Source organism: Cololabis saira, chromosome 8, assembly GCF_033807715.1.
Source record: "Cololabis saira isolate AMF1-May2022 chromosome 8, fColSai1.1, whole genome shotgun sequence".
NCBI classification, from domain to species: domain Eukaryota; kingdom Metazoa; phylum Chordata; class Actinopteri; order Beloniformes; family Belonidae; genus Cololabis; species Cololabis saira.
Window position 1 is genome coordinate 28,426,902 of NC_084594.1, and position 25,896 is coordinate 28,452,797.

A 25,896-nucleotide genomic window follows, 5' to 3' on the forward strand; every position below is an offset into this window, starting at 1 on the left:
GGCATCCACAAGGCATTTTTACACAGAAGATTGATATTTTTTGCATCTTTCTCTGGGATTGTTGTGCACAAAAATCCCAGGTCAATCATTTCTGAAACACCAGCACATCTGGCATCAACAACTATATCTTTCTTCTCCAACCTGATAATCAGTCTGAATTTCCGCAGGTCATTTTGTATTTTGTGCTTGAATGCATTGAGAAGCTGCCATGTGATTAGATATTTTTATCAACAGGCCTATTGAAGTCTACCTAATAAAGTGTCACAGGAATTTATATTACTTTCATATTACTCATCATCTTCAGTCACTAAGAGGAAAACAGCAGAAAGAAAGCATTCTAGGCATTTTTTGTTTTTTTAATGTGAAGAATTATACAGTAGAAGCTTTATTTTCTTGTTTGTTATGTTTATATTCTCTCACACAATACACCATTCTGGCAGAGTATATGAAAAGTTAAATTATATCAAGTATCATTTCAGTCATTATTCCTCAAACAAATTTATCATACGGTGTCCAACAGTAGAGTCATGATCTTTTTTATTTTTTTTAGTCTCCACACACCTACACCATGACAACATGGCAGCCCATTGCTGTACTGTCTTCATCTGCAGCCATCCCTTGAAACTGTCCCAGGCAAAACATTCACATTTTTGGGAAATGTGAATAATGCAGAAAATGCAGGAGACAAATGAGTGACAGATTTATTTATTTACAAAACTGTTTACAGCAAGATTTCTGAATCAAGAATGACCCACGAGGGAATATTGGTGTTCAGGTGCACAACACCTGTACCCATGGTGTCAACTCAACAGAAGGGAGGAAAAAAAAAAAAAAAAAAAAAGAAAAAGACAAAACCCTTTCAAGAGCACCTTGAGTCAAGGAAAGGAAGTAGATGTGGAAGTTTGAACAACTGTAAGGCACAAGACACAGCATCACCAGCTTCTGCTCAACTATTTTCATTATTTAACTATTTACGCAAAGCATTTGATCAAGTCATTATCCACTACAGGTATAATATGTGTGTGGGGGAACAAATTCAGATTCCATGTATTTTTAAGGCCAAAGGGACCGTCTGACAGTGACAAATCATTAAACAGGCCACTCGCCACACTGGCTTGAGTCTATCAAGAATGCATGAGCCAATAACTCAAAATACTAAGCTAGCTGTGACTTTCAGCCTTTTAACTAGTCTTACATGTTAAAATTCAGTTAAAAAAAATTGGAACTCAAGGTTCGTAATTTTAATGTATACAAACTTGTACTGCATCAGTCCAGATATAACCAATAGTACCAAACCAAATTCAAAGATTTTATTTTTGTTGCATCAAAAGGCCATAACTGGTAAAGAGCAAAAAACTATTCCAATCTATACTAAATGCTGTCAATAAGATAACATCTTATCTATTGACAGGGGGGAAAAAATACTACAGAAAGGGGGGGTGGTGGGGCTTATCTGCTTAGAAGACCTTAAATGATGAGATGTAAAACATACGCCAGACTTCTACACCATGACAAGTCCATAGTCACTGGTGAATGGTACCTGAAGATGAGTTCATAAAAATGACAGCAAGAACTGTGAAACCATTAGATTTCTTACATGAAATCATGTTACAGTGTCATCATAGAAATCCACCATTTGTGAGAAATAGTGACACTTTTAGACCACATTTACGGCAATGTGAACTGTGACTGAATTAGTCAAAAAAGACATGTTGAAATAATACACCAATCTTCAGAATGGTCATCAACCAGCCCTCATTGTATATCAACTAATTTACTCAGAATTATGAGACACAAACCACTGATCTCAAACTTTAGAACCCAGTTTAAGATTTTTTTTTCTTTCTGAGCATTTGGTTGAATTCAAAATCCAGATTTTTGTCCAGTTTACATTTGAGTCTTTGAGGAAGTGTCCACTGAAGGTGATTCTTTGTTTGAAACAGAGGTGAATCCTTCTCCAGAAACATCTTCTTGTGGTTACATTTAATGAGAGAGGGTATCAACTGTCTGGACAGTTGCTTTGACATACAAATCAATCTTATTTTACTGAGCAGAAACAGTCCACCACAGCATCTTGATATTGGTGAGGTCATGATTGGCAAGCTGGTGAAGTTGTGCCTCCAGTCTTCAGTAAAATAACTTACTGATGTCCTGGATACACTTTTACATCACAGCACACTTCTTCTCCTCTGGAGGTGCATTCCCGTCAGCCTTCTCCATCTCCAGAATGATCCGCTTGAAAACCTCTACGGCGGTCTGTGTTAAAAGAATATTGTCAAAGTGTGAATCTGTGCACGAAACCAAAATGCAGTATGCACTGAGGAGTCTGTATCAGGAGTAAATGGCAAGCAATTACCTCATTCTCTTTGGCTGAAGATTCCATGAAGGCAGCACCCCAGGAATCAGCAAGTTTTTTTCCTTCCTCTGGTTTGATCACCCTTGGAATTAACAGATAATTACATCATGAAAATATGGAGGAAAATAAAAAGGAGAATACACACTAGAAAGTGGTGCTTTCTTTTGAAACTGCCAGTCATGTCACTATTTTTCTTTACAAGTTTTGAGGCCACGACATGGTATGGTCAACTTTTGCATGGTGAAAAGAAAGAAAAGTATGCTGTAGGAGCATGTGGCATGTGTAATTTGACAAGTGCCAGCATGTTTTCAGGATAAGCCCACTGATTTGGTGTGTTCTCAATTTGTAAGTCATGGATAATGGCTAAGTATACTTAGGTCTTAACAGAAGAAGGTATTTCATCAATCAAGTCTTCTTCTCTCTTATGCATATTTACTAAAGGCAGTTCGTACATCTTTCCAACTAAATTAAAATACATACACCAGCCATCTCCATCATGGATCACACATTTAAAGTGAGTTTTCAGATATGTTCTCTCCAGTTTGATCAATGCACTCACTACAGTTCAAAATAATGCTCCCTTATACTGAGGGTGCCCGGGCACCAAAAATTAGGATATAGAATAGGAAAATATTTTTTAGAGGGGATGAAAACGGGGTCAAAAGCACTATTAGATGTTAAATTAAAACATTTAATATAATAAGAGTGGCTTAGAAGAGGTTTCAAACAAATCCTGTGTCAAACAAAGTTTTGACACAGGATAAGTAATCTCCAAGCATTTACAGACAATCACAGATAAAAATCACAAAGTGCTTTAAAATAAAATGAAAAAGAAAGGGCAACAATAAAATAAATATACAAACAAAACCAGTTAAAGCAACACGGTCAAGTTACCCAGTTAACTAGAAGCTTGTTTGAATAAAAGTGTCTTCATCTGTTTTTAAGATTTAATGCTATTGGTCAGATGCGAAGAAAGAAGGAGAGCGTTCCACGAAACAATACAATCGTAAAACAATATTCTTGTCTTGAATAGTTGTATTTTCCAAAACAGTAGGAGTTTTTAAATCAGAGTTAAGTTTAACCCAAACTCCTGGGCACAAAATCAGGATATACAATATATTGAACGTATCATCATCATCATCATTACCACAATATCAACATCACAAAAGACTGCAGCCAAAGAAATGCTAGCCCAAGTGCATGTATTCATGTGCTGAATGTCAATACAATATTTGGCCAAATGAAGTAAAATAATTTCAAACGTCAGAAAAAAAATCTCAGCCCAAAATTAAGACTGTAGCAGCTGAGATTCTAAAGAAGTGTGGTGTGAGCCTTCTGATGACAGAAGAGAAAGCAAAGAGCCAGGAAAATGTGGACATCAGAAAACTCATGGCTTGAAAAAAATACAATAAAAAAACAGGACACGTTCAATATATTTTAGTTGGCTTTAGATTATATTAACACTTACAGTAATACTTACCTTTCCATGTGGAGATCTTTTTTGTTCCCTACAAGAACAGTTGGAACCCTGAAAAGACAATGTTGTGGTTGTAAAGGGAAAACATTGAAGAAAATGAACAAATAATTAAAATATAACTTATATAAGTAACTTATATAACTTTACACTATTTGAAGAGCCAACTATACTTACTGAATTTTCCCAACCATATCTAGCAGCTTGTCGTGTAGAACCTGCACAACTTCAAAACTGAAAAGAGAATGCCATGAGTCCAAGATTTAGATAAAGCATTTTATGTGGCTACATCTTATGAACTACAGCCATTCTAGAATGAATAAATCGAACATCATCATTCTAGAACTCTGGCGAACCCACCATAATTCTAGAATGGAAACAGTGGTGTATCTTGTGTTTATCCAGCATCAATTACCTCAAAGTTTAAATATACTTAAAAAGTTTAGACAATTATTTTAAGAATCAAGGAATTCTTTTTTATGGTTTCGTATCTGATCTTGAGTGTTTTAAAATATTTCTTATGCAAGGCTTATTATTAATACAGCTGTGAGAACATGACCACCCACTCACCTTTTCATTGAAGTCACTGAATACACAAGGACGTAACCATGGATGTCCATTGAGTGGGATTGTGGAAAAATTGAGTATTCATCCTAAAGAAAAGAGGAAAGTAATTTTTTTTTATTTTTATTTTTTTAAATCAGAGACAGCACACTGTATAAATCATACAAAACTCAAATTTATGACAAAAGTTCTTGACAAATGTATAATTTCAGTTTATATGGGATTTAACAGAATCTCATGAAATCAAGAATGCCTCATGTTAGTAAATTTCAAAATATAAACATTGAATGTGAGTTGTGGCAGCAAACTGAATACTTACTTGTCCAGCTGTATCAACTAGCTGAAGATTGAAGTCTTGACCGTTCACATTTACCATTTTATTAAAGGCTGTGGAGAGAATTTGGCAGGTTTTATATTTTTCATTTTAGAATGATATATTTCAAACAAAATTAAAATTATTGTTTTTGCAGCAATATCCTGTAGGCAATCTGCTGAGGCTTACTGTTTTCAATGGTGGGGTCATAGGAGTCAACAAACTGCCCTTCCACAAACTGTATCGTGAGAGATGACTTTCCTATTGAAAGGGAGGGGGGAATCAATATTCAATGGTTTAACAAAAAAATTGAAATCATTTAATGTAATAAATTAATGATTTTGTCCAATATTAAGAACATCAACATACTGAGCTTTTGATGACATTGAGCCTTCAAGTGTAAACTTAGAATGGTCAAAATATTTTAAATACATTTAACTACTAATTACCACTGATATATCAAATTCTGTTAAATGATCTGTATTTTCAGCTTGACTGTCACGGTAAATTTTTCTCTCACGCTTTGCGCATATTTTCTTCAATACCTTTGAGAAAGGATAGTACAAATATGCTACATAGATAAGGCAATTTGATAGATTTCACTTTTGTAAACTGTAATCTTTGATCTGTGATATTCTGTGATGCTAGAGGAAAGTATACAAACTGACAGGTAAAGTTGTGTTTTTTTGAACAAAATCTGCACTACAAAAATCTGCCACCAGAATATCTGTGGCAGCCTAAAGTCTACTAATCGCAAATTCGTCTATCTGATCCCCAACTTCACATACTGATGCTGATTTTTTACAGCCCTTTTTACATCCCTCTGGGGAGGGAAGCACCGAGACTAGAAATTGGTGCACAGTTGGAGCTGCTGGCGCATTTGATTTCTTCAACAGATAATGTTACTGTTAAAGTAGAAAAAAAATAATTCTACTGCTTTTTAAACAGACAATTTAAGTCTGCATTATTGAAGATTTATTGCTGATGTCTCAAGGTGTGCTGTAGTGGGATGTCCCGCGAACCCAAAAAAGGCACATCCAAATAATTTAACAGGACAAAAACTAGGTCATTTACATCTGGCACTCATTGACAGAACAACGATACTGCACAAATGTGCACATGGTATCAATATCAGCATCAACAAACAATGATGCATAGAATACTTAAAATACTTATTCAGAATTTTGTGTCAGTCTCAAAAAAATCATCAAACATTCAGATTGTGTAAACTACAGACACCCCACCCATCCCCTAAAAAAAAATCTAGCAGAGGTGCCATGCATGTAAAATAATATAATAATTTAAAAAAAAGTCTGAAACACATATTGTAGTGTGAGTGTTTTCAGAATTGCAGGAGCAATCAGAGGAGAAATATCCAGTGTCTGCATCTTTATCTTAACTTCAAGTCTGGCTGCATTAGCTGTTATCTCCTGTAAATTACCATAAAACAGTGACACTTAAAGAAAACAAGCACATTTCCTCCGCTATAAATTATATGAGGTTGCATATCCTATAAAAGACCATTGGAAGTTAACTCAAGTTGTTAATTCTAAGCAAATGCACAGTTATATGTGCAAATGTTAGATACTCTAATCAACCCTACACTTTAATGTAGGTTTGGTGGTGTCATTTTTTAAGAAAAATAATAATTTTGCTAGTGTTTTCTTGAGGAAAGATGACAACTCAATGGCAAAATTAGGAAATAATCCAGAACTCAATACATTTCAAGATCTGTGGTGGAAGCTGAAAGCAAAGAAAAGTGTCCTTGACAAGGCTTCATCCTGGGCAGCTCATCTGCCCACCGCTACAGGAGAACATGGGATCTTAATGATGGCCATTCATTAGTAATATATGCCCCAAATAATTCAAGCTTGTAATTTTTTTTCCTCTACAAAATAAAAGCAGCCAAATTAACACCAGGCTGCACATGGGCTCAAGTGGGTATTTTAACGTGTTTGGCTCGGTGAGACGTGGGAAGTGTTTCACGGCTGTTTTACTACAGATTTGGGATAACATACACATGTTATTATTCCCATGCCTTTGTGGGACACGCTGTACCGGGACCGCGGTTGAATTGGTTTGATATTGGATATTGGATATTATGAATTCAACACCCATAAAACTTGTGATACATAACACTGATTTTGGTCAAACCACTTGTGATGTGTTCATGGTCATCTAGACTATATATCACAAAACAGTAATTATTAAAAAATCTTATTAAAAAATCATATATATGGGCTGATTTAATGTGGTTTAATGAATTCAACACCCATAAAACTTGTGATACTACCACGGATTTTGGTCATATTGCTTGTGATGTGTTCATGGTCATCTAGACTATATATCACAAGAGAGTAATTATTATAAAATCATATTATGGGCTGATTTAATGAGGTTTAATGAATTCAACACCCATAAAACTTGTGATACATAACACCAATTGTTTTATTGGTGTTGAATTCATTAAACCTCATTAAATCAGCCCATAATATGATTTTATAATAATTACTGTTTTGTGATATATATAGTCTACATGACCATGAACACATCACAAGCAATATGACCAAAATCAGTGGTATGTATCACAAGTTTTATGGGTGTTGAAATCATTAAACCACATTAAATCAGCCCATATATATGATTTTTAAATCAGCCCATATGTATGATTTTTTAATAATTACTGTTTTGTGATATATAGATGACCATGAACACATCACAAGTGGTTTGACCAAAATCAGTGGTATGTATCACAAGTTTTATGGATGTCTTTGAATGTCGAATATCCAATATCCAATATTAAACCAATTCAACCGCGGTCAACATACACATGTTATTATTCCCATGCCTTTGTGGGACACGCTGTACCGGGTAAAGTCTACCCGGATATCCCAACTTTAATGTCTATAATAGCATCACGTCCCATATGCTACCGCTATACGGGGACCCCGATCAATTTAAGGGTGGGAAATAAGAAAAGGATCAAGCAAAATATATAAGAAAACGGATCAAGGACAAAGAGAAAGCGGTATTTGCCGTCGAGGCTCCGAAAGAAGGAAAACAAAGCCGAGCCAGTTAGCAGCTAGCCGGGCTTTACTCACCTACGGACCGGTACCCTATAACGGCGATCTTTCGGTATTTGGGTTGAGGCATTGCGGCGTAAACGATGTTCGAATGGGTTCTGAAAAAAGTGTAGTACGCCACCTAGTTTTACTATCTAAACAAACTTTTTTTTTTTTTTTATCGCCACATTCGTGTCGCGTCACGTGACAACAACAAACTTTTGGAGCTGGAGCTCCGCTTGGGCCTCGAGGAGGAATGTGACACAAAACTACCCCCTTAGCGCTCAAACCTAGGATGTATACGTCTCAATTCTCTTTTTAGAGTTACTGGGAACTAAAAAAAGGTGAAATTGTCGTTTAAATGTAAGTTGAAAACAAAAAAAAAGTAAGTTCAACGCGGTCGGGAGCTGCGAGTCAAACTGACGGAAATTGTCATTGTGTAAGCACACCGTCGTAAAACTGGGTGATACGTCAGAGGGGACTGGAACGAGCGTCCAGGCGAATTTGTTACAGTAGAGGTCACTCTCTGTTCATCTCGGTTCATTCATGACCTCCCTGACCGCTTTGTTTCTTCTTTCTTCGTTTTATTGACTTTTCCTTGAATGAATCCGCACCCACAATCCTCTATGGGAATTTGAAATTCTTCATAACACTAAATGCGAAATTTCAAAGTTGACATATTATTCAAATATAGGTATAGTCATAGTTGTGCTTTTCTTTGCTTTCTTTGCTTTTTTAAAATAAAAAGCAACTCAAAAGATGTAATACAATAAAAATAGATTATTATGATGTTACGGAAAGGGGGTGGAGGGGGGGTGTCATATACAGAACAAGTACAGTGAAAATGGGATGGAGAAGTATATATATATATATATATATATATATATATATATATATATATATATATATATATATATATATATATACACATACATACATACATACATACATATACAGGACTGTCTCAGAAAATTTGAATATTGTGATAAAGTCCTTTATTTTCTGTAATGCAAAAATGTCAAACATTCTGGATTCATTACAAATCAACTGAAATATTGCCAGCCTTTTATTATTTTAATATTGCTGATCATGGCTTACAGCTTAAGAAAACTCAAATATCCTATCTAAAAAAATTAGAATATTCTGGAAATCTTAATCTTAATCTTAAACTGTACGCCATGATCAGCAATATTAAAATAATAAAAGGCTTGCAATATTTCAGTTGATTTGTAATGAATCCAGAATGTATGACATTTTTTTTTAATTGCATTACAGAAAATATATTAAATATTCTAATTTTCTGAGACAGTCCTGTATATTAATTTAAAAAAAGCAATCTAAACTAAATAATGGCAATTTGAAAACTTGAATTAAATGTTGTCTTCTATTAGATACATTTTAAATGCAAAGTACAACAGCATCATAGCCCATGATGAAACCCTAAAAGTACAGGAAAGACAGAAGTCAGTATCAAATTTTATGTTATAGAAAAGGCAAGTTATGTTAAATCTTTTACTGAATCTAACCTGAAATTACTTTACAGGACAACAATTATATTTTAAAAAGATTTTCTTTTTTGTGTAAATGTCTATAAGGTACCATCTATGTCTTATCCAAGTACACGTCACCAAAAGCTCTATATTATATTGAAATTAAATACCAGACTATGATACAATCAGTTTGGAACAAGCCACAAGGCAGATCCTCTTAGATGTATCTACAGCCAGTGATTTTCAAGAAAATCCATCCATCTGTCCATTTTCTATACCCGTTTATTCTTTGCAGGGTCACGGGGGTCTGCTGGAGCCTATCCCAGCTCATTACAGGTGAGAGGCAGGGGTTACACCCTGGACAGGTCGCCAGTCTATTGCGGGGCCACATTTTCAAGAAAATTCTATGTACAATTGTGACAATCCCACTCAAATCTCATCTCATCAAAAGATGATATTATACACAGAATGTTTGTGATATTTAAGACCCTAGATTATTGTCCATGAACACAGTTCACCATGCAATCCACAAATGCAGTTTACAGCTTTATCACACAAAGAAGAAACCTTATGTGAACCATTCCATGAAGCCTGCTCCCTTATTGGGCCAAAGGTTCCCAGGTGTGTACCGGTATGAACATATGCATGAATATATGTAGGATTTGATGTATAGACACAATACACATGCATGAGATGAAATGACAACCTAAATTGGTTTTGTCGGTTTCTTTAGCATCTTTTCACTTTCTGTTTTCAGAGCTATCATTTATTATTATTATTATTATTATTATTATTATTATTATTATTATTATTATTATTATTATTATTATTATTATTATTATTATTATTATTATTATTATTATTTTGTGTAGCCTCATGATACTTCATTTCTTCTTTTTGCATATTCTATTATGTTAAAAGGTGGGCAAGATAAGCTTTATGCTTCAAGCCCGTACCTTTTCGGTCAAAATAAGCACCATGTTGACCAAAGAAAAACCTGTAAATGTTCATTATCTTGCTTATTTATTTTTTATGTTTATAATTAACCGAAATAAAGATTAACTAACTTAACTAACTAAAAGATTGTTTAATATGGAAAGCTGTTGTGTAGTCAGATAAATCAGAATTAGAAATTCTTTTTGGAAACCATGGATTCTGTGTCCTGCTGTCTGCTGATGGTCCATCCAGCTTGTTATCTGTGCTTAGTTAAAAAACCTGGATCTCTGACTTTATTAGGTTGCATTAGTGCATATAGCGTGGGAAACTTGCACTTCTTGAGAGGCACAATCCAGGCATGGAAGGATCACGTTATTCCGGCCAGATCCTCCCCACCCCGGCTGGCCAGAGGGGGCATGCACTGTGTGCATGTTTTTGCAAGGGCACATGGGGAGAACATGCAAACTCCACAAACTCCACACAGAAAGGCCCTTTCGCCAACCCCACCCAGGGTGGTGATGTGGGGGAAGAAGTCATGGGGGAACTTAACACGCATTCAGCGCCCACAGCGAACCCATGACCTTCTTGCTGTGAGACGGCTGCACTACCAGCTGCGCCACCGGTCCATGCCCCCCTCAACTGGTCTGCTCACTTGCCAGATGTTTACAGACAGTTGTTAAAAGAAGAGTAGCAGCTACATTGGTCAACATCACCCTATTCCCAACTTTTTAAAAATGTGCTGCTGCCCTCAAATTCAAAATAAGGGAGTGGGAGTGGTTCTGGACTCAGACCTGAATTTTAACAGCCACATTAAGACAGTAATGAAGTCAGCTCATTATCACCTAAAGAACATATCGATAATTAAAGGACTGATGTCAGCAGGACTTTAAAAAAACTTCTCCACGCTTTTATCTTCAGTAGACTGGACCACTGTAACGCTCTCACGGGTTTCCCTAAAAAAAATTAAACAAATCAATGACAGCTGCAGTTAGCTCAGATCACAGCTGCCCAAGTCCTCGCTAAGACCAAGAGAGTGGACCATATAACTCCAGTTCGTATGTCTTTACGCTGGCTTCCAGTCTGTCACAGAATAGATTTTAAAATCCTGATTATGGTTTATAACTCTCTGAATGGTCTGAGGGAAAATACATCTCTGATCTCCTGGGCCATTATGAACGAACCAGAACCTTCAGATCATCAGGGTCACGGCTACTTTCTGTACCCAAAGTTAGAACCAAACACAGTGAGGCAGCGTTCAGCTTTTAAGGAAAATGTGCTCATGTCAAGACGTCCTGCTCATGTCAAGACATCCTTATTGTTAATCAACTACGCGCTTGTATTTAACATTTCTTTATCTTATGAATGTTAAACAACTATGTGCGTGTAATATGACCTTCCTTTATCTAATGAATGATTCTGTATGCTGCTGTGGTCCACACCACACCCACACCACACCTTTTTTTGATTGTACAACTGTAATTCTGCACCCACTTTCTGTGTCTAATAAATAAACCCTGCTGGGTGCAGGCTAGTTTTAGTTTACAGCTAGTGTGCTTTGCTGCAAGAAATAAGTTAAGTTTCAGCCTCTTTCTTCAGATCACTGAGTGTTTTCTCTCCAACACTCTCAGTTGCTTTAAGTCAAGGTTGGAAACCTTTTTATTTACTGCAGCATTTCAGTAATTTACCATGATGCACTGCAACCTTTATTTCTTGCATCTCATTTGTTTAATTCTTTTTTCACTGATGTCTGTCCGTCATTAATTACTGCTTTTAAACTCATTTTTTGATTTATTGTATTGCTTTTTTTTGTTTAAACTTAAATAATGCTTTTTATTTCTACTATGTGATGTGTTAATGTCTCTGTAAAACACTTTAAATTCACTGTGTTGTTGAATGGTGCTATACAAATAAAGTTGCCTTGCCTTTCTTTTTTCTCTCCTCCCTCCATGAGTCACCTTTTTGTGTTTAGTTATATTTAGCGTCTTCGCACAGAGCATCACCACAATAGTTGAACTAATAATACCTCTCCTTTCCACTTCCACCTAAGGCTAAATAAGTTCATTTTAAAATAATGAATGACGTCTATCCATGTGATGATTTTTTACATAAAAGGTTTCATTTAGATTTGAATATTCATACTTTTTGTAACGCAGACATCGAAACCTTAGAGCATCTTTTTTTTCTCTTGTAGCCTAACTAGGACCTTTTGGGATGCTTTCCAATACTGGATAACCTATAATGATCAAACCATTCCTATTCTTACATTTGAAAGCATTAACTTTGGTTTACAAGTGGAGGACAAAAAAAATAGACTTTGGAATAAATAATTTAATTATATTGGCGATTTTTTTTATTCATAAATGTCGCTTTTTGAAAATTAATCCAATCTTTATTGCATATCTAAACGAAATAATTCAGTACAAAAAATATTCAAAATCTTGCATGCTTCCAAAAGCCCAGCATCTTCACAAGTATCTTTGTACCCTAATTCCTGACTGATCACTTGCGTTTGTTTTTTTTTATTATTATTTTATTTCATTGTTTATTCCTTTACTTTCTTTTTCGCTCTGTATCTTCTTTGTTTTGTTTTACTCATTGGTCGCTCAGTGTTCTTTGATGCAAATGTTCTTCTGGAATGTATAATGTGCCTTGTTTTTTTTTGTAAAATCAATAAAGAGGTTGGGGAAAAAAAAGTATAAGAGTTGCTCGCGTTTTCCCAATGTACGGTGTCAAAAAACAAAAAGGTGGACTAATAATGATAAATAAGAAATGATTCCAGTAGATGGTGTTGTGCCAAAAAGTGATTGCCTGCCAGAATCTGATTTCTTCTGATTTTCGTCAGATTTTCAGATTGTGAAGCTCAAGAATGAGATAAAGTCATATTTAGGCAGAAACAACTTTTCATTAACTGTATTTGGCCTTCAATCAATTTTTGGCAGGTGAAAATGCCTATTTTGTGTTGCAATGGTCCTTTAAAAGAGTTAAAAGCAATCCTGTGAGCTCTAGTGTTTATTTTATGAAGCTCAAGAATGAGATCAAATCATATTTAGGTAGAAACAACCTTTCATTAATTGTATTTGGCCTTCAATCAATTTTTGGCAGGTAAAAAGACCCATTTTCAGGGGAGAAATCAGATTCTGGCAGGCAATCACTTTTTGGCACGACAGATGGCAGTATGGGCAGTACTGCTACTGTTTAAAAAAAAAAAGGCGACCCGGAAGTGATTTGAAGCTGGAGCTTCATCCCACCGGAAAATGTTGCCGTCCAAAACAAAACCACAGTGTCTAAGACAGGCAGATGAAATTTGAGAATAAACTCACTGAATTTACCCTGACAAGAAATGCAAGAGGTACTGGGTTGAACTGAATAGTTTTTAGGGTACTTCTAATGCTCTCCCTCCGCCGTGCTGTGTGAACGGAGGTGTGTTTCAGGAGCGACACCTCGCTGGTTAGTGCGGCGGCGCGGGTGGCGGCGGCTGCCATGGCAACCGCGGGGGAAACATTGGCAGCGGCGAGCCGAGATAGTTAGGCTGGTTTGTTATGCTAACCTCAAACATGACGCCTACCAGACCTTAACACCACATTTAACGACAGTCAGTTAGTCAATATCACACACCAGTGTTGTCTCCTTACGTCAGTGTTCATATTAGTTTGTTGTAACTTTATTCCATGCTTTTTTTTAGCAAGCTATCGGCGATGTGAGGTTGTTAAAACGTCGTGGTGTTTAGTTGAGCTAATTTGGCAGACGGTGGTTTCCCTCACCAGCAGGAGCTAACGCTAGCGCCGAGGCCGGGAACTATTTCCGATTAAACAGACACACTGACAAAAGTTTATATCAGTCCAACTTAACTTTTATTTCCATTAATTATAATCATTATGGATTGGTGAGTCTTATTTGTCAGCCGTAAGGTTGGAATCGATCCTAACTGAGCTGCAAATGATTGATCCTCTGTTAGGATTCATTAACCCCTATCAGTGTTGGGAGTCCCTGCGGTGGATTAACCCTGCTGGTTTTATACAGAGTGTGTTTCAGCTTTGTAGTTGTCCAAAATATATTGAGTTTCATGCAAGCAACGCCCAAACAAGTCAATGATTGACAGTTTGTTGTTGCTAGCACAGTTAGATATTAATGCTAGTGTTTACAGGTCTGTTTTTTTATGTTTTTTTTTTTTTTTCTTGCTAATTGAAACCTCTGATAAAAATCGGATTTGGGAATACCAATGTAATGGATCCTAGTTTAATCTGGAATATATATTGTGTTTTTATTCGTGATCTGAAATTGGACTTGACAACTTTAGCTGCAACTCTCAATGTTTTCATTCAGATCAATCTAGGCATGCTAGTTGTGTTTGGGGGAAGCAGGGTAGTGAGTGCTTGCCTAAATTTACTTCTGACATAAGCTTCATGTCATTTCAGGATTCATCTTGAACTAGTATGGATGTTGATGACTGTAATGGCCGATCTTACACATCAGGTAATGGTTTAATGGAACATAAGTGATCATTCTAAAGTACCATCCGCAGCATGAATATTAACTATAGTTGTAATTGTCTTGCCACTTTAAATGTATTCTAAAGTCTCTAATACATTTTTATTGACTACAGTTTTGGCAGAAAATATAGTTGGGGTCACTGACTGAACTTTCTGAGAAGTTTAGAAAATAAAAGAATGCAGTTGAGATGTATTTGAACTCGCATCCTGCCTTTGAACAGCTGTCTGAGAAATGTTCTCAATAACATTCACGTAACAACAGATCAAAGATGAATACTTTATTAATGTTATTTCTGTGTTACATGCCATAGGAAACACTTTTTTGATGGTGACAGGTTATCTGATGTTTGTTATTAATTCAGGTTATCTGACAATGGTCAACATATCAAACAAATACAAAATATTATTCAAATATTTCCTCGAAAGGCAAAGTTTCACAAAAGAGCAGTACATTCTCCTAACTCATCCTGTCTTTATCTAGTTTGCAGCTAAGACACAGCTGGAGTGGTCAGATTATGCTTTGTGTTACTGTTTACCAAACCTAATTGATCAGCGTGGATGATTAAATTGTTGTTCTTATAGTTATTCTTGATGTTGAGGGCCCTCATTGGCATGTGAAAAAGTGACCTCTTGTGTTTTTTGGTTCCAGGTGGTGGAGATTCACTGATGGAAAGAGAGTTTTCTGGGGCCCTGGGAGGTCCAACAGTGAGCACCCCAAACAGCAAGGAGAATTCTCCAAGTCGCTCCCTCAGTGGTCAGTGGAAATTAAGCCATTTTTGTTTATTTGTGTTGATTACTCCTTGTCTGAAATGTAATCTGTTTACATTGTTGCACTTTTTTCTTTTGAATTAAAATTGATGTGAAGTTGAGGTGGAGTTAGTGCAGTAGCCTACATGACTAATAATATGCTTCTTTCTTATGGCTCCTGTGCCTCTCTAGCAAACTCCATCAAAGTGGAGCTGTACAGTGATGAAGACCCAGGCCGTAGTACTGAGGATGAAAGAGGGGAGCGGATCGATGAAGCAGATCCAGAACAGGGAATGGAGATGGGTGGAGGTTATAAGGAATTTACTAATCCTGAAATCATGCCAACTGGGGCCATCAGACTGCCAAATGGAAAGCTTAAGTGTGACATCTGTGGAATGATCTGCATTGGGCCTAATGTTCTCATGGTGCACAAACGCAGCCATACAGGTGACTCATCTGATCTGACCCATCAACTTTGCCACATAAACACATCATTTTCTGACCTGGAATGACGTTCACACACTGTTAGCGTTCAAGCTTGTTGCAACATGAGCATGTTATGAAAGGTTAAGGTTTCTCCTCTCCAATGATTATTTTAACTTTTTTTAAATGGTTGGCGAAAGGGGAACAATATTTCAAATAGCTTTTTCAACAAGCTGCACAAGTTAATTTAGGAGTATTACTCGTCTTGTCCTTAAACATTCTTTACACTAAAAGATTGGTAGTAAAAAGCTACATTGATGGTGGTTAATATTTTAAATTGCGTTGTATATTTATAATTTGTGCTATAAGTCTGGGTGTAGTGAGACCATAAAAGTACTATTGTTATGCGGTAAAAAGACTGGGGATGACAGTTTTCACTTGTCCACAGGTGAACGACCTTTCCAATGCGATCAGTGTGGTGCTTCATTCACTCAAAAAGGAAATCTCCTCCGCCACATCAAGCTGCATTCGGGAGAGAAGCCTTTTAAATGTCCCTTTTGCAGCTATGCCTGTCGAAGACGAGATGCTTTAACTGGCCATCTTCGCACACATGCAGGTAGGAAAGAGGAAAAACCTGGTTTGTTTTTCTACTGTAAGGATACATTTAGAACTGGAACAATGTATTTTTACTTTGTCTCCAGTGTCCTCCCCAACTGTAGGGAAGCCGTTTAAATGCAGTTATTGTGGCCGTAGTTACAAGCAGCAGAGCACCCTGGAGGAGCACCGTGAGCGCTGCCACAGTTACTTCCAGGGTCTGGAGTCACAGCCACTAAACAATGCTCTGAATGCAGGTACAGCAAATCAATGACTTTGCTCATGAATTTGGGACACATCAGTATCTTCTTCCAAAAGCAATATTAATACAGTCATATGAAAAATGTACAGTTATTTCTAAGATTTTACATATGAGGACATGATGGGTAAAATATAATCTGGTCCTTAACAGATCTTAAAATGATTCAAATACAGTGAACGACAAAACATGTGACGCTTTGTCATAACTTATTTTACCAAAAACTAAGTCAAAATGGAGAAGTGATTAAAAACTAATTACAATACATAGGAATTGAGAACATAATTAACACCCAGGTGCTGCCAGTCAGATGCATGTGATTAATTGATCATCAGCAAGTGTGATGATCTCTGTTAAAGCAGAGGTTTGGGTAGTTGTCTGGTTTGGAGCAGTCAAGTGTGTGTTATCGCAGTGATGAGGAAGAAGGAGAGCAGCAGTGATTTTGGAGACCTCGTTGTTGCTGCCCTTTAATCTGGGAGTGGGCCAGAAGCCCACTTTCAAGCAATTTTGAGTCCATAATTTTACAGCAAGAATCATTATTAACATGTAAAAACATTCTAGACAATTTTCAATCTTCTAATAAGTGGATGATGCAGGAAGTCCCCCCCAAGGCACTGCAATTTTCTGAGAATTTGCAAAAAATTAATTAAGTCCAAGAGCTATATCACAATATAGTGTGTGTATATGTATACATATACATATACGTATTCTGGATTCAAATGTGAGTCTTTTTGTCCAACATCTAAAGCTTTACCATAACTGGGTCATACAATATGACAAAGAACCCAAGTACACATGAAAATTAAGAGCAGAATATCCAAAAATTAAAAGAATCAGGCTTTTATAATAGCCCAGTCAAAGTCCAGACCGTAGCCTGACTAGAGGTCCTGGTGGTACCTTAATAGAGCTGCACTAAATAGAATTCCACTGATCTGAAATAATGTTAAGAAGATTTGGTCTGAATTTCTCGACAAAGATCTTCAAGATTGTTGAGGCAATACAGAAAACCATTAGTCCAAGTAATTACTGCTAAAGCTCTTTCTAGGAACTGATGAATCATGAGTTGTGCTTAGTTTACGTGCACTGCTTCCAAATTTTGGCTTGGGTTTTGATAAATAATAAGATGTTTAATGTCATCTGTTGTTTTTCATCTCATGTTCTCAACTCAACTCAGTTTTAAGAGATGGCAAGGACCAGAGGATTGTTTACTTGTGTCTCAGATACGTAAAACCATGGAACTTCAGATTTTGTACTTTCTTTTTTTCCGTGATGGTAAGTTAGAAATATAGTCCACCTTCTTAACAAGGTGAAGCACAGTATTCTCCACTCATGATTGATTGTAGTGCCAAAAGGTGGTTTAGATTCAAAGGCAAATAAGGATTTACTTAAATAATATTAGTCTTTTTGTACGCTCTGCAGGAGAGGAGATGAGAGAGCTAGAGTTTATACCAGACCCTCTACTGCACCCCTCCTCAGACAAGATGGCATTTATCGATCGACTCGCCAACAGCACCACCAAACGCAAGAGATCCACACCACAAAAATTTGTTGGTGAGCATTTGGCTTCAGTGTGGACAGTTTTAGTGAACTAACAAAGCAATTTTGGCTGCTTTAAATACAACAGGTGAAACTGATCTGGACTGCAGGCAGGCCAGTGAAGCACAGACACTGTCTACAAAGCCTTAGTATTGTAAGTTTTACAAAACGAGGTCTGGCTCTGTCCTGCTAAAGGAACCACAGACATCGGGAAAAAAGGTCTTGCCTTGTTAGCAGCAAATATCTTTCTAAAATTCTAATGCACACATCATACTGTTTTTATTGTTATGAATTATCTATATATTACAAATATATATATTAAAGTGGTCAGTGAGGGAAGCAAAAATAGTTTTTGTAACTGCATTCAAGTAAAGGTTTAAATAGATTAACAAATTACAGAGTTTTTCTGGAATAAAAGCTCCCAACTTTTATGGGAATGGGGTTTGTACGGTATCATAATGCTGTCTCTCTCTCTGTGTTACAGGACAGAAGCACATACGCCTCAGTCTTGCAGATGTACCTTACGAGCTGAATGCTGATTTGGATAAAGAGGGGGACATGCACCCAGAGGACCTTGAGGTTCCGGACTTTACTGGCCTTAGAAGAGAATATGCAGGTGGAGCAGGTAATGGAGGAGGAGGGGTAGCGGATACACTGAGACCCCTTCATATTCCCAACACTCACCGTCCATGTTTGCCAGAACCCAGGCTGACCCAAAGCTCCACTCACAGTTCGGTTGTTCTTGGCCCAAGATTGAATTGCATAGGGGCTGGGGCTGGGGTGGGACCTGTGGGTTTAGGAGGTAGAGAGGGAGCTGAGGGTCATGAAGACCTTCCTGCTGTTCAAAGCGATGCACCTTCACCTAGCAACGGTTGCCAGGACTCTACGGACACAGAAAGCATGCCAGATGAGCTGTGCAATAGCACAATAGCTCATCCCCCGATCTTGCACAGTAACAACGGACATCATCTCCTGCACTCCACCAACCATGTCTCAAGACCTCTTCCCACTTCACACCATAGGAACCGGGAAAGACACAGCCCCAGCAACGCCAAAGACCGAGATATGAAAAGAGAAGATGGAGGACATTTACCACCTCCTGCTCCAGTTCCCAGTTCCCCTACAGCACCTTCTTCCACTTCAAGGGAGGCTTTGCGTGTAGTAGATGCAGAGGGCCGACCTGTGCGTTCTTTCCGTTGTGAGCACTGTCGTGTGCTTTTCTTGGACCATGTAATGTTTACCATCCACATGGGCTGCCATGGCTTTCGTCAGCCTTTTGAGTGTAACATCTGTGGCCATCGTAGTCAGGACCGATATGAATTTTCTTCACACATTGTTCGTGGAGAGCACATCTTTGACTAAGGATAAAAGCTGGAAAGTCTCCATCACCTAGAGCTTTTTACATTGAGACAAGGGCCTGGCTGGGTTTGGTCTGCACATAAACTAGAGGGGTTGCTAATGGCATGAAACTGATTCCTAATATTTCAAACAAGTACTGACATTAACACACTGGGTATGCACCATCATCCATGAAAAGTTAATTTCGACATGGCTAAAATGACAATTACTATATTACTGCTCATCTAATTTGAACCTCCTTCAGCAGCAAATATATTGAACATGTGTTTTTAAAGTCTATTGAGAGTCACTGCATAATTTTCATTCACAGTGCCTTGCTCTGAAATTCAGGATTCAAACTGGATGCACAGATTACTGTAGACAAATTTGTCTTGATCAATTACTTTAAATTGTACCCCTCTTGTGCACTTTACCATAGATTATATTAAATAGCCATGTGAAAAGTTCTTAAGCTGGTCTACAATGGAATCTGTAAAGACCTGTATGCCTTCGTCTATGAAAGCCTTTTGATGTTAAAGTACTTTTCAACCTTTGGTTGATCCTATTCAGTCAGTTTCTTGTCTAAAAAGCAAAGTACGGACCAAACTCATAAGCCAGAAACAAGTTAGTTAAGGTGTACAGGTTCGGGGGGGCGAGTTGTCTTGAATTAGAAATGCACTTTGATTAAAACAGATCTGTGTGTGTGCGTGTGCGCGTGTGCGTGTGTGTGTGTGTGTGTGAGTGAGAGAGAGAGAGGACCTAAGAGGCCGTGTGTTTTCTGAAAATGGAAAATGAAGACGTTTTAGTTGTGTAATTTTCATGTGGGATGGTGTAATAATTGATTTTAATTTTCTATGACTGTTTTTGTTGCACTGATACCTGCCAGAATTCTGATTATATTAAACTATTTTATAGAACACACTAACAACCTGCACATTTCTCCCAGAATGTGATAAAAAACATTCTAACAAGCAAAGGAGTTCAGATGTCACTGCCGCAATTAAGAAGAAATGGCTAAAAGGTTTTTGGTCCTTTTCTTATTTCCCTTTTAAAACTACAACAATAATATCTAAGAAAAATGTTTATGCTGTCTTAAAGCATTGTTATGGTGTAATGTTGTTGTATTGTGCCTTTCTTCACCTTGTCCATCAAAGGAGGGGAAGAGCCATTAGCCTGTGTCTCAAAACATCATTGTAGGTGATTTCTGAAGGCTATAAGTTACAAAATAATTTGAGCATTCAAGTAGTTTTCCAGACACTAAGATCCCTGCCTTGTTCTTTCGCAGTAATTGTTTATCTTTATAGAAATGGAGGGTGATTTTTATTCCTGGCAAAGACTCCGCTCTTATGCTCGATCAAAGGATCAGTTTGCATGCCTAAACATCTTTACCTTGCTGTGATAGCTGGAAGACAGTGTGTGACAATTTGCTATCCTCAGAAGTTAAATCCCAAAGCCCTTCTTTCACCCCCTTTTCCTCTGTAATAACACTAATACTGGTTATCAGTCACTTGTGTTACAGCAGAATCTGTTTGTGACCCATGATTGTCTTGGTATTTTATTCAGTAATGAAATGTATGTCAGCTTACGTAACACCCAGCTTTTGATTTTTTTTTAATTATTTTTACATAAATTTCAGTTTTTAATTTTACACCATTAAAGCAAAGTAGGTATACTGTCTAACAAGACTTTTTGAACCCATGCAAGTCAGAAGACTGATTTGAGTAGAAAAATTCACCATAATTGCAGACAAACAAGACACTCTGGACAATATTTCCATTGTATATTAAAAGTAATTGCAGCCAAAATGAGTCATGCTCAGTATCAAGTCTGCATCACTTATTTCAAACCATAAAGGCAGGAAAATTCTGAGAATAGTGATAAGCTAATGCAAGTTGTTACTTTAGTTCTGGAAGTGAATTAAGATTTTAACTATTACTCAACTTTTTTTTTTTTTAAACCAGTTTCCATAAACATTGTTTTTGATGAGACTTTTGCCAGTTTATTCAGTCATTTAAGGATCTAATTATATTTATAGCCATGGTACCATTGGGAATGTTTCCTCTGGTGTAATACAGTCATTGATCTCACAATATTAGTTCTGATAAATCTCCAAAGTATTTTGTACAAAAGCAGCTGGTTTCCATGCTGCATCCAGATTAACATGTGTGGTCGTGTATCATAAAGTTTTAATACTCAGCCAAGGAATCGCTATTTCCAACTCTTAATACTTGACCTCCATTATGTTGGGCAAATTCAGTTCAATATTTTTTAATCTTAAACGTTAAGCAAAAGCTTCAAGGTCATTAAAACATCAGTTCTTATGAAAGCCTTAGTCGATGTTAACTCTTATTTCCACCTAATGCAGATTTGTTAAAAATAAGTGGCAATTTTTAACCACCTAGACAGAAAGTTGCATTTGATGCAAACATAAAACAGGAACTGCAATAAACTGAGATCAACACCTTTAAATACATAGAGAATTAATCAGTCTTCTACAACAAACTTTCCTCTTTGAGAAAACTGTGAAATCAACTGGGATAGAGGAGCTTATCAAGTGTCACATATCCACGAAGAATATTTAATAATTATGTTAAGAATGTGACATTAAAGATGTCAATGTACATGACTCAAGTTGGGCAGCAAAAAAAAAAAACAAGCCAACTTCCAACCCAACTTTAGTTTTCTAGTTTAAAATGCTTAGGGACCAGTTTCCTCTGCTATGATATATTTTTGGTTTGGCTGGATTTCTCTCAACGCCATCTTAACAGATTTTTAGCAGGTCATTTTCCCAAATATTTCAGTTATGCCAAAAAACAAAGTCAAAAATCCTATTTGATTCCGTTTCCTTTAGTACAACTATAAATCAATGCAGAGGTTTTTTAAAAATGAAAGAAACATCTGTCATATGTACTTGACCATTGTCACAATTTGTCAACTACTGTACATTTCACCTTTCCTGCAACCACACACAGATTGACAAGCTTTATTCATTGAGGTTTATGTTTTTTTATTTTATCTTCAGGTGTACAGCATCTTCAGATTCTGCTTTACATTGGTTTTGGAGGAGCTCTTGGTGCACCAGCCTGTAAGAAAGAAAAAAAAGAAAACTAAGTCAATGCATGTGTCCCCTTGCTGGTGTCTGCTGCCACAGCTTTTGTAGCCTGAAATAAACCGTTTTCAACCAAACCATTTTTAGTTAGTGTGTTCCTGATATTAAAAAAAAGGGCAGGATTTCTAATCTGAGCAAAGTAGTTCAAATCTTTGAAAAGATATGACCCCCAACAGCTTATAGAGTACTCACAGCGGGCCTGAATCTGGGTGGTGGGGTGCGGTCCTTCCTGGCCTCACGGGAGCGGTTCCTCACCACTTTACTGTGGATGGCACAGCTAACACAGTAGTGCAGCTTCACGTAGAGCTTGGGTAGCACATATGCTGCAGAGCAGATAATTACACAGATGAGGACAAAATACCAATATTCAGAGGAATTTTGTTTTATAGCAAAAAGTGTGTTGTACAGTGCAGATTGTTATACACAAATTGTTGATCATAGATGGTGCACAACATCTGTGAAATTGAATGAGGGGTGTCCTAAGTATCTGTGGAGCTTTTCCTAAAGTTGTGGGTTCATGATCTAGCACTTGACCTTTTGAGAATTATCTTTTCAAAGCAAATTATTTTATACTGCATCCAGGCTCAACATTTTTTTCTCCCTTTTGGCTCTGTGTTGATGCCCTAAGCTTAACCCTTCATATAAAATGCTAGATTCAAATTGTCAAAAAAAGTTTCAATTTAAGTTACCATGATAATATTTATAACTTAAAATATCACTTTGGTCATTCAAAAAGAAAATATACTCACAGTCAAAGACGCTGGCCTCTGAGATATCTCTCACGGCTGCCGCCTCCACAATGTTCCTGATGACAAACTTCTTGATGGCTTTGTCTTTGGGGACACATCGGGCACAGTTGGTGCAGCGGATGGGCTGAACATGGCCACGGCCCTTCTTGGCACGACCGTTATTTCTCCTTTTCTTGGTCTGTAAATCAATTCGGCATATTCAGAATAAGTCGCATGCAAAATTGAGAATTAATGCTGTGCCTCAATACAGCCTTGCCAACAGTTGCAAGAGCTTTTGCTAAACCTGGAAACATGTACAGGACTGTCTCGGAAAATTAGAATATTGTGATTTTCTGTAATGCAAAGCAAGCAAAAACGTCATACATTCTGGATTCATTACAAATCAACTGAAATATTGCAAGCCTTTTATTATTTTAATATTGCTGATCATGGCTTACAGTTTGAGAAAACTCAAATATCCTATCAAAAAATTAGAACATTCTGGGAATCTTAAACTGTAAACCATAATCAGAAATATTAAAATAATAAAAGGCTTGCAATATTTCAGTTGATTTGTAATGAATCCAGAATGTATGACATTTTTGTTTTTGTAATTGCATTACAGAAAATAAAGAACTTTATCACAATATTCTAATTTTCTGAGACAGTCCTGTATGTTAGTAAAATAAAAAAAGATGTGCAGAACTGAAGATGTCCATGATAAAACGTCTAAGATCGCAGTAGTGTAACTACACCTAGTCTCACTGATTATTAATAGTGATCTTAGAAATATGACATCCATGTCAAGAACTGTTGCTTTAACGCTATTAAAAAGGCTGTATCTTATATAAAATCACGTTCAATGGCCACTCGGAAGTACACATCAACATTGAAGCCTTAAATTATACCAATTGCAGCCCAATTCTCAATATAGGACATTATAGAGAAAAGCTGTGGTTGAGTTCTTAGTTGAACAATATCGAACCGGCGCATGATTAATAATCGTCTCTGTTCAATCAGGATCGTGAGCGCATTGGACCCGCTGGTGTCTGGTTTCTGCAGCCATTACAACACAAAATACACGGCATCATTATACCTTATAACTTAGAATCAACTTATTTTAAGCTGTAAATATAAAACGCATACACTTGAATCCACGTTATTTTATCTTTTCTGTCCACCCTGGCCGCTGCTGGAGAGATAGATGAGTGTCTTTAACCAGCTCACGAACACATGCACAAAATGACTAGCCTGCTAGTTAGCACGAGGCCCACATTCATTTCTCCTTAATTGTACCCTTCTCGTTGATACTGACACCTACTATATATAGCGCAGTTCTGCTATGTGTTTTTGATACTGAAAATACGCACACGAGGACAAAGTACTCGAATTAAATATAAGTTTATTCCGATTTTTGACGGCGACCGCGCCGACACACACTCACCATGTTGCACGGGAAGCTGAAAAGAGGACCGGAAACGGTGTTCCCGCGAGAACTAACGCACTTAGCCCCGCCCCTTACGGCTGTCGCTATGGTGACACATCCATGCTCCTCACTCAAACCTTTTAACACCTTCTTCATTCATCATGACATTAACTATAATTGTACAGAGGTGTCAAAAGTATTCACATTAATTACTCAGGTAGAAGTATAGATACTAGAGTTTAAAAATACTCCTGTAGAAGTTGAAGTATCAACTCGAGTTTTTTTACTCAAGTAAAAGTATAAAAGTACTGGTTTCAAAACTACTTAAAGTATAAAAGTAAAAGTAATGTAAGGACAAAAGCCATTGAAAATGAATGCATCTTAGTATAATTCAAATATATTAAAGAACCATATGTGTACTATTGAGCATTAACATGTGTTTCAGAGAGCAGAAGATATGATGACTAGTTGCCTATAAGTATTGTAATGGTGTAAAAAGTCAAACTTCAGAGGCATGTTATCATTTATCCTAACCTTTATTGGAATGTACATCCAAGTTTAGTTGCAGGAATCTGAGGGCAACAGATGTAAGAACAAAACTGGACAAAAACATCTGAAACAACCACAACCAAATTCACTCTATCCGGATAGAGCAATTTAACTGGATAGTTTTTTTTTTTAAAGGCCGAAATTAAATAGAGTAACGAGGCTGTTTTTAAAATGTAAGGAGTAAAAAGTACAGATAATTGCGTGAAAATGTAAGGAGTAAAAGTAAAAAGTCGCCTGAAAAATAATTACTCCAGTGAAGTATAGATAACCAAAATTTCTACTTAAGTAAGGTAACGAAGTATTTGTACTTTGTTACTTGACACCTCTGCTAATAATATGCACAATAATAAAAAGATTTAGAAATAAATTAACTTGTGGAGAGTGTGATTATTCATAATTAAAGGAGCCGTCTGTAAGAAATGGCCAAAACTGGTACTGCAGTCATTTTCAAAATATTGTTGAGCGGCGTGTAGCCTCCCCCTCCTCCCCCCGACCAGAGGTT

The 25,896-nt window shown here is 36.9% G+C and overlaps 3 protein-coding genes across 8 annotated transcripts; 1 reads left to right on the forward strand and 2 right to left on the reverse strand.

Moving 5' to 3' along the window:
- Positions 1 to 689: 689 nt before the first annotated feature.
- Positions 690 to 8,203, reverse strand: rhebl1 (Ras homolog, mTORC1 binding like 1). Its single transcript, XM_061727599.1, has 8 exons — positions 7,809 to 8,203; positions 4,897 to 4,968; positions 4,714 to 4,781; positions 4,401 to 4,483; positions 4,008 to 4,064; positions 3,837 to 3,884; positions 2,357 to 2,438; positions 690 to 2,256 (listed from the first exon to the last, which is right to left on the reverse strand). Exons 1-8 carry the CDS (start codon positions 7,858 to 7,860, stop codon positions 2,164 to 2,166), a joined length of 555 nt encoding a protein of 184 aa, XP_061583583.1. The 5' UTR covers positions 7,861 to 8,203; the 3' UTR covers positions 690 to 2,163.
- A 5,257-nt stretch (positions 8,204 to 13,460) lies between these two features.
- On the forward strand, positions 13,461 to 22,763 carry LOC133448756 (zinc finger protein Eos-like). Of its 6 annotated transcripts, none has more exons than XM_061727601.1 (8): positions 13,461 to 13,544; positions 14,611 to 14,668; positions 15,335 to 15,439; positions 15,625 to 15,879; positions 16,304 to 16,471; positions 16,557 to 16,706; positions 18,128 to 18,259; positions 18,729 to 22,763. In XM_061727601.1, the coding sequence occupies exons 2-8, from the start codon at positions 14,629 to 14,631 to the stop codon at positions 19,604 to 19,606; spliced, it is 1,728 nt and encodes a 575-aa protein (XP_061583585.1). In that variant the 5' UTR covers positions 13,461 to 13,544; positions 14,611 to 14,628; the 3' UTR covers positions 19,607 to 22,763. The 6 variants fall into 6 exon arrangements, with proteins under 6 accessions (XP_061583585.1, XP_061583586.1, XP_061583587.1 ...); XM_061727602.1 differs by lacking the exon at positions 13,461 to 13,544 and adding an exon at positions 13,557 to 13,642; XM_061727603.1 differs by lacking the exon at positions 13,461 to 13,544 and adding an exon at positions 13,706 to 13,727.
- On the reverse strand, positions 22,550 to 24,903 carry LOC133448758 (small ribosomal subunit protein eS26). Its single transcript, XM_061727606.1, has 4 exons — positions 24,864 to 24,903; positions 23,441 to 23,618; positions 22,884 to 23,014; positions 22,550 to 22,665 (listed from the first exon to the last, which is right to left on the reverse strand). Exons 1-4 carry the CDS (start codon positions 24,864 to 24,866, stop codon positions 22,630 to 22,632), a joined length of 348 nt encoding a protein of 115 aa, XP_061583590.1. The 5' UTR covers positions 24,867 to 24,903; the 3' UTR covers positions 22,550 to 22,629.
- Positions 24,904 to 25,896: the final 993 nt, after the last annotated feature.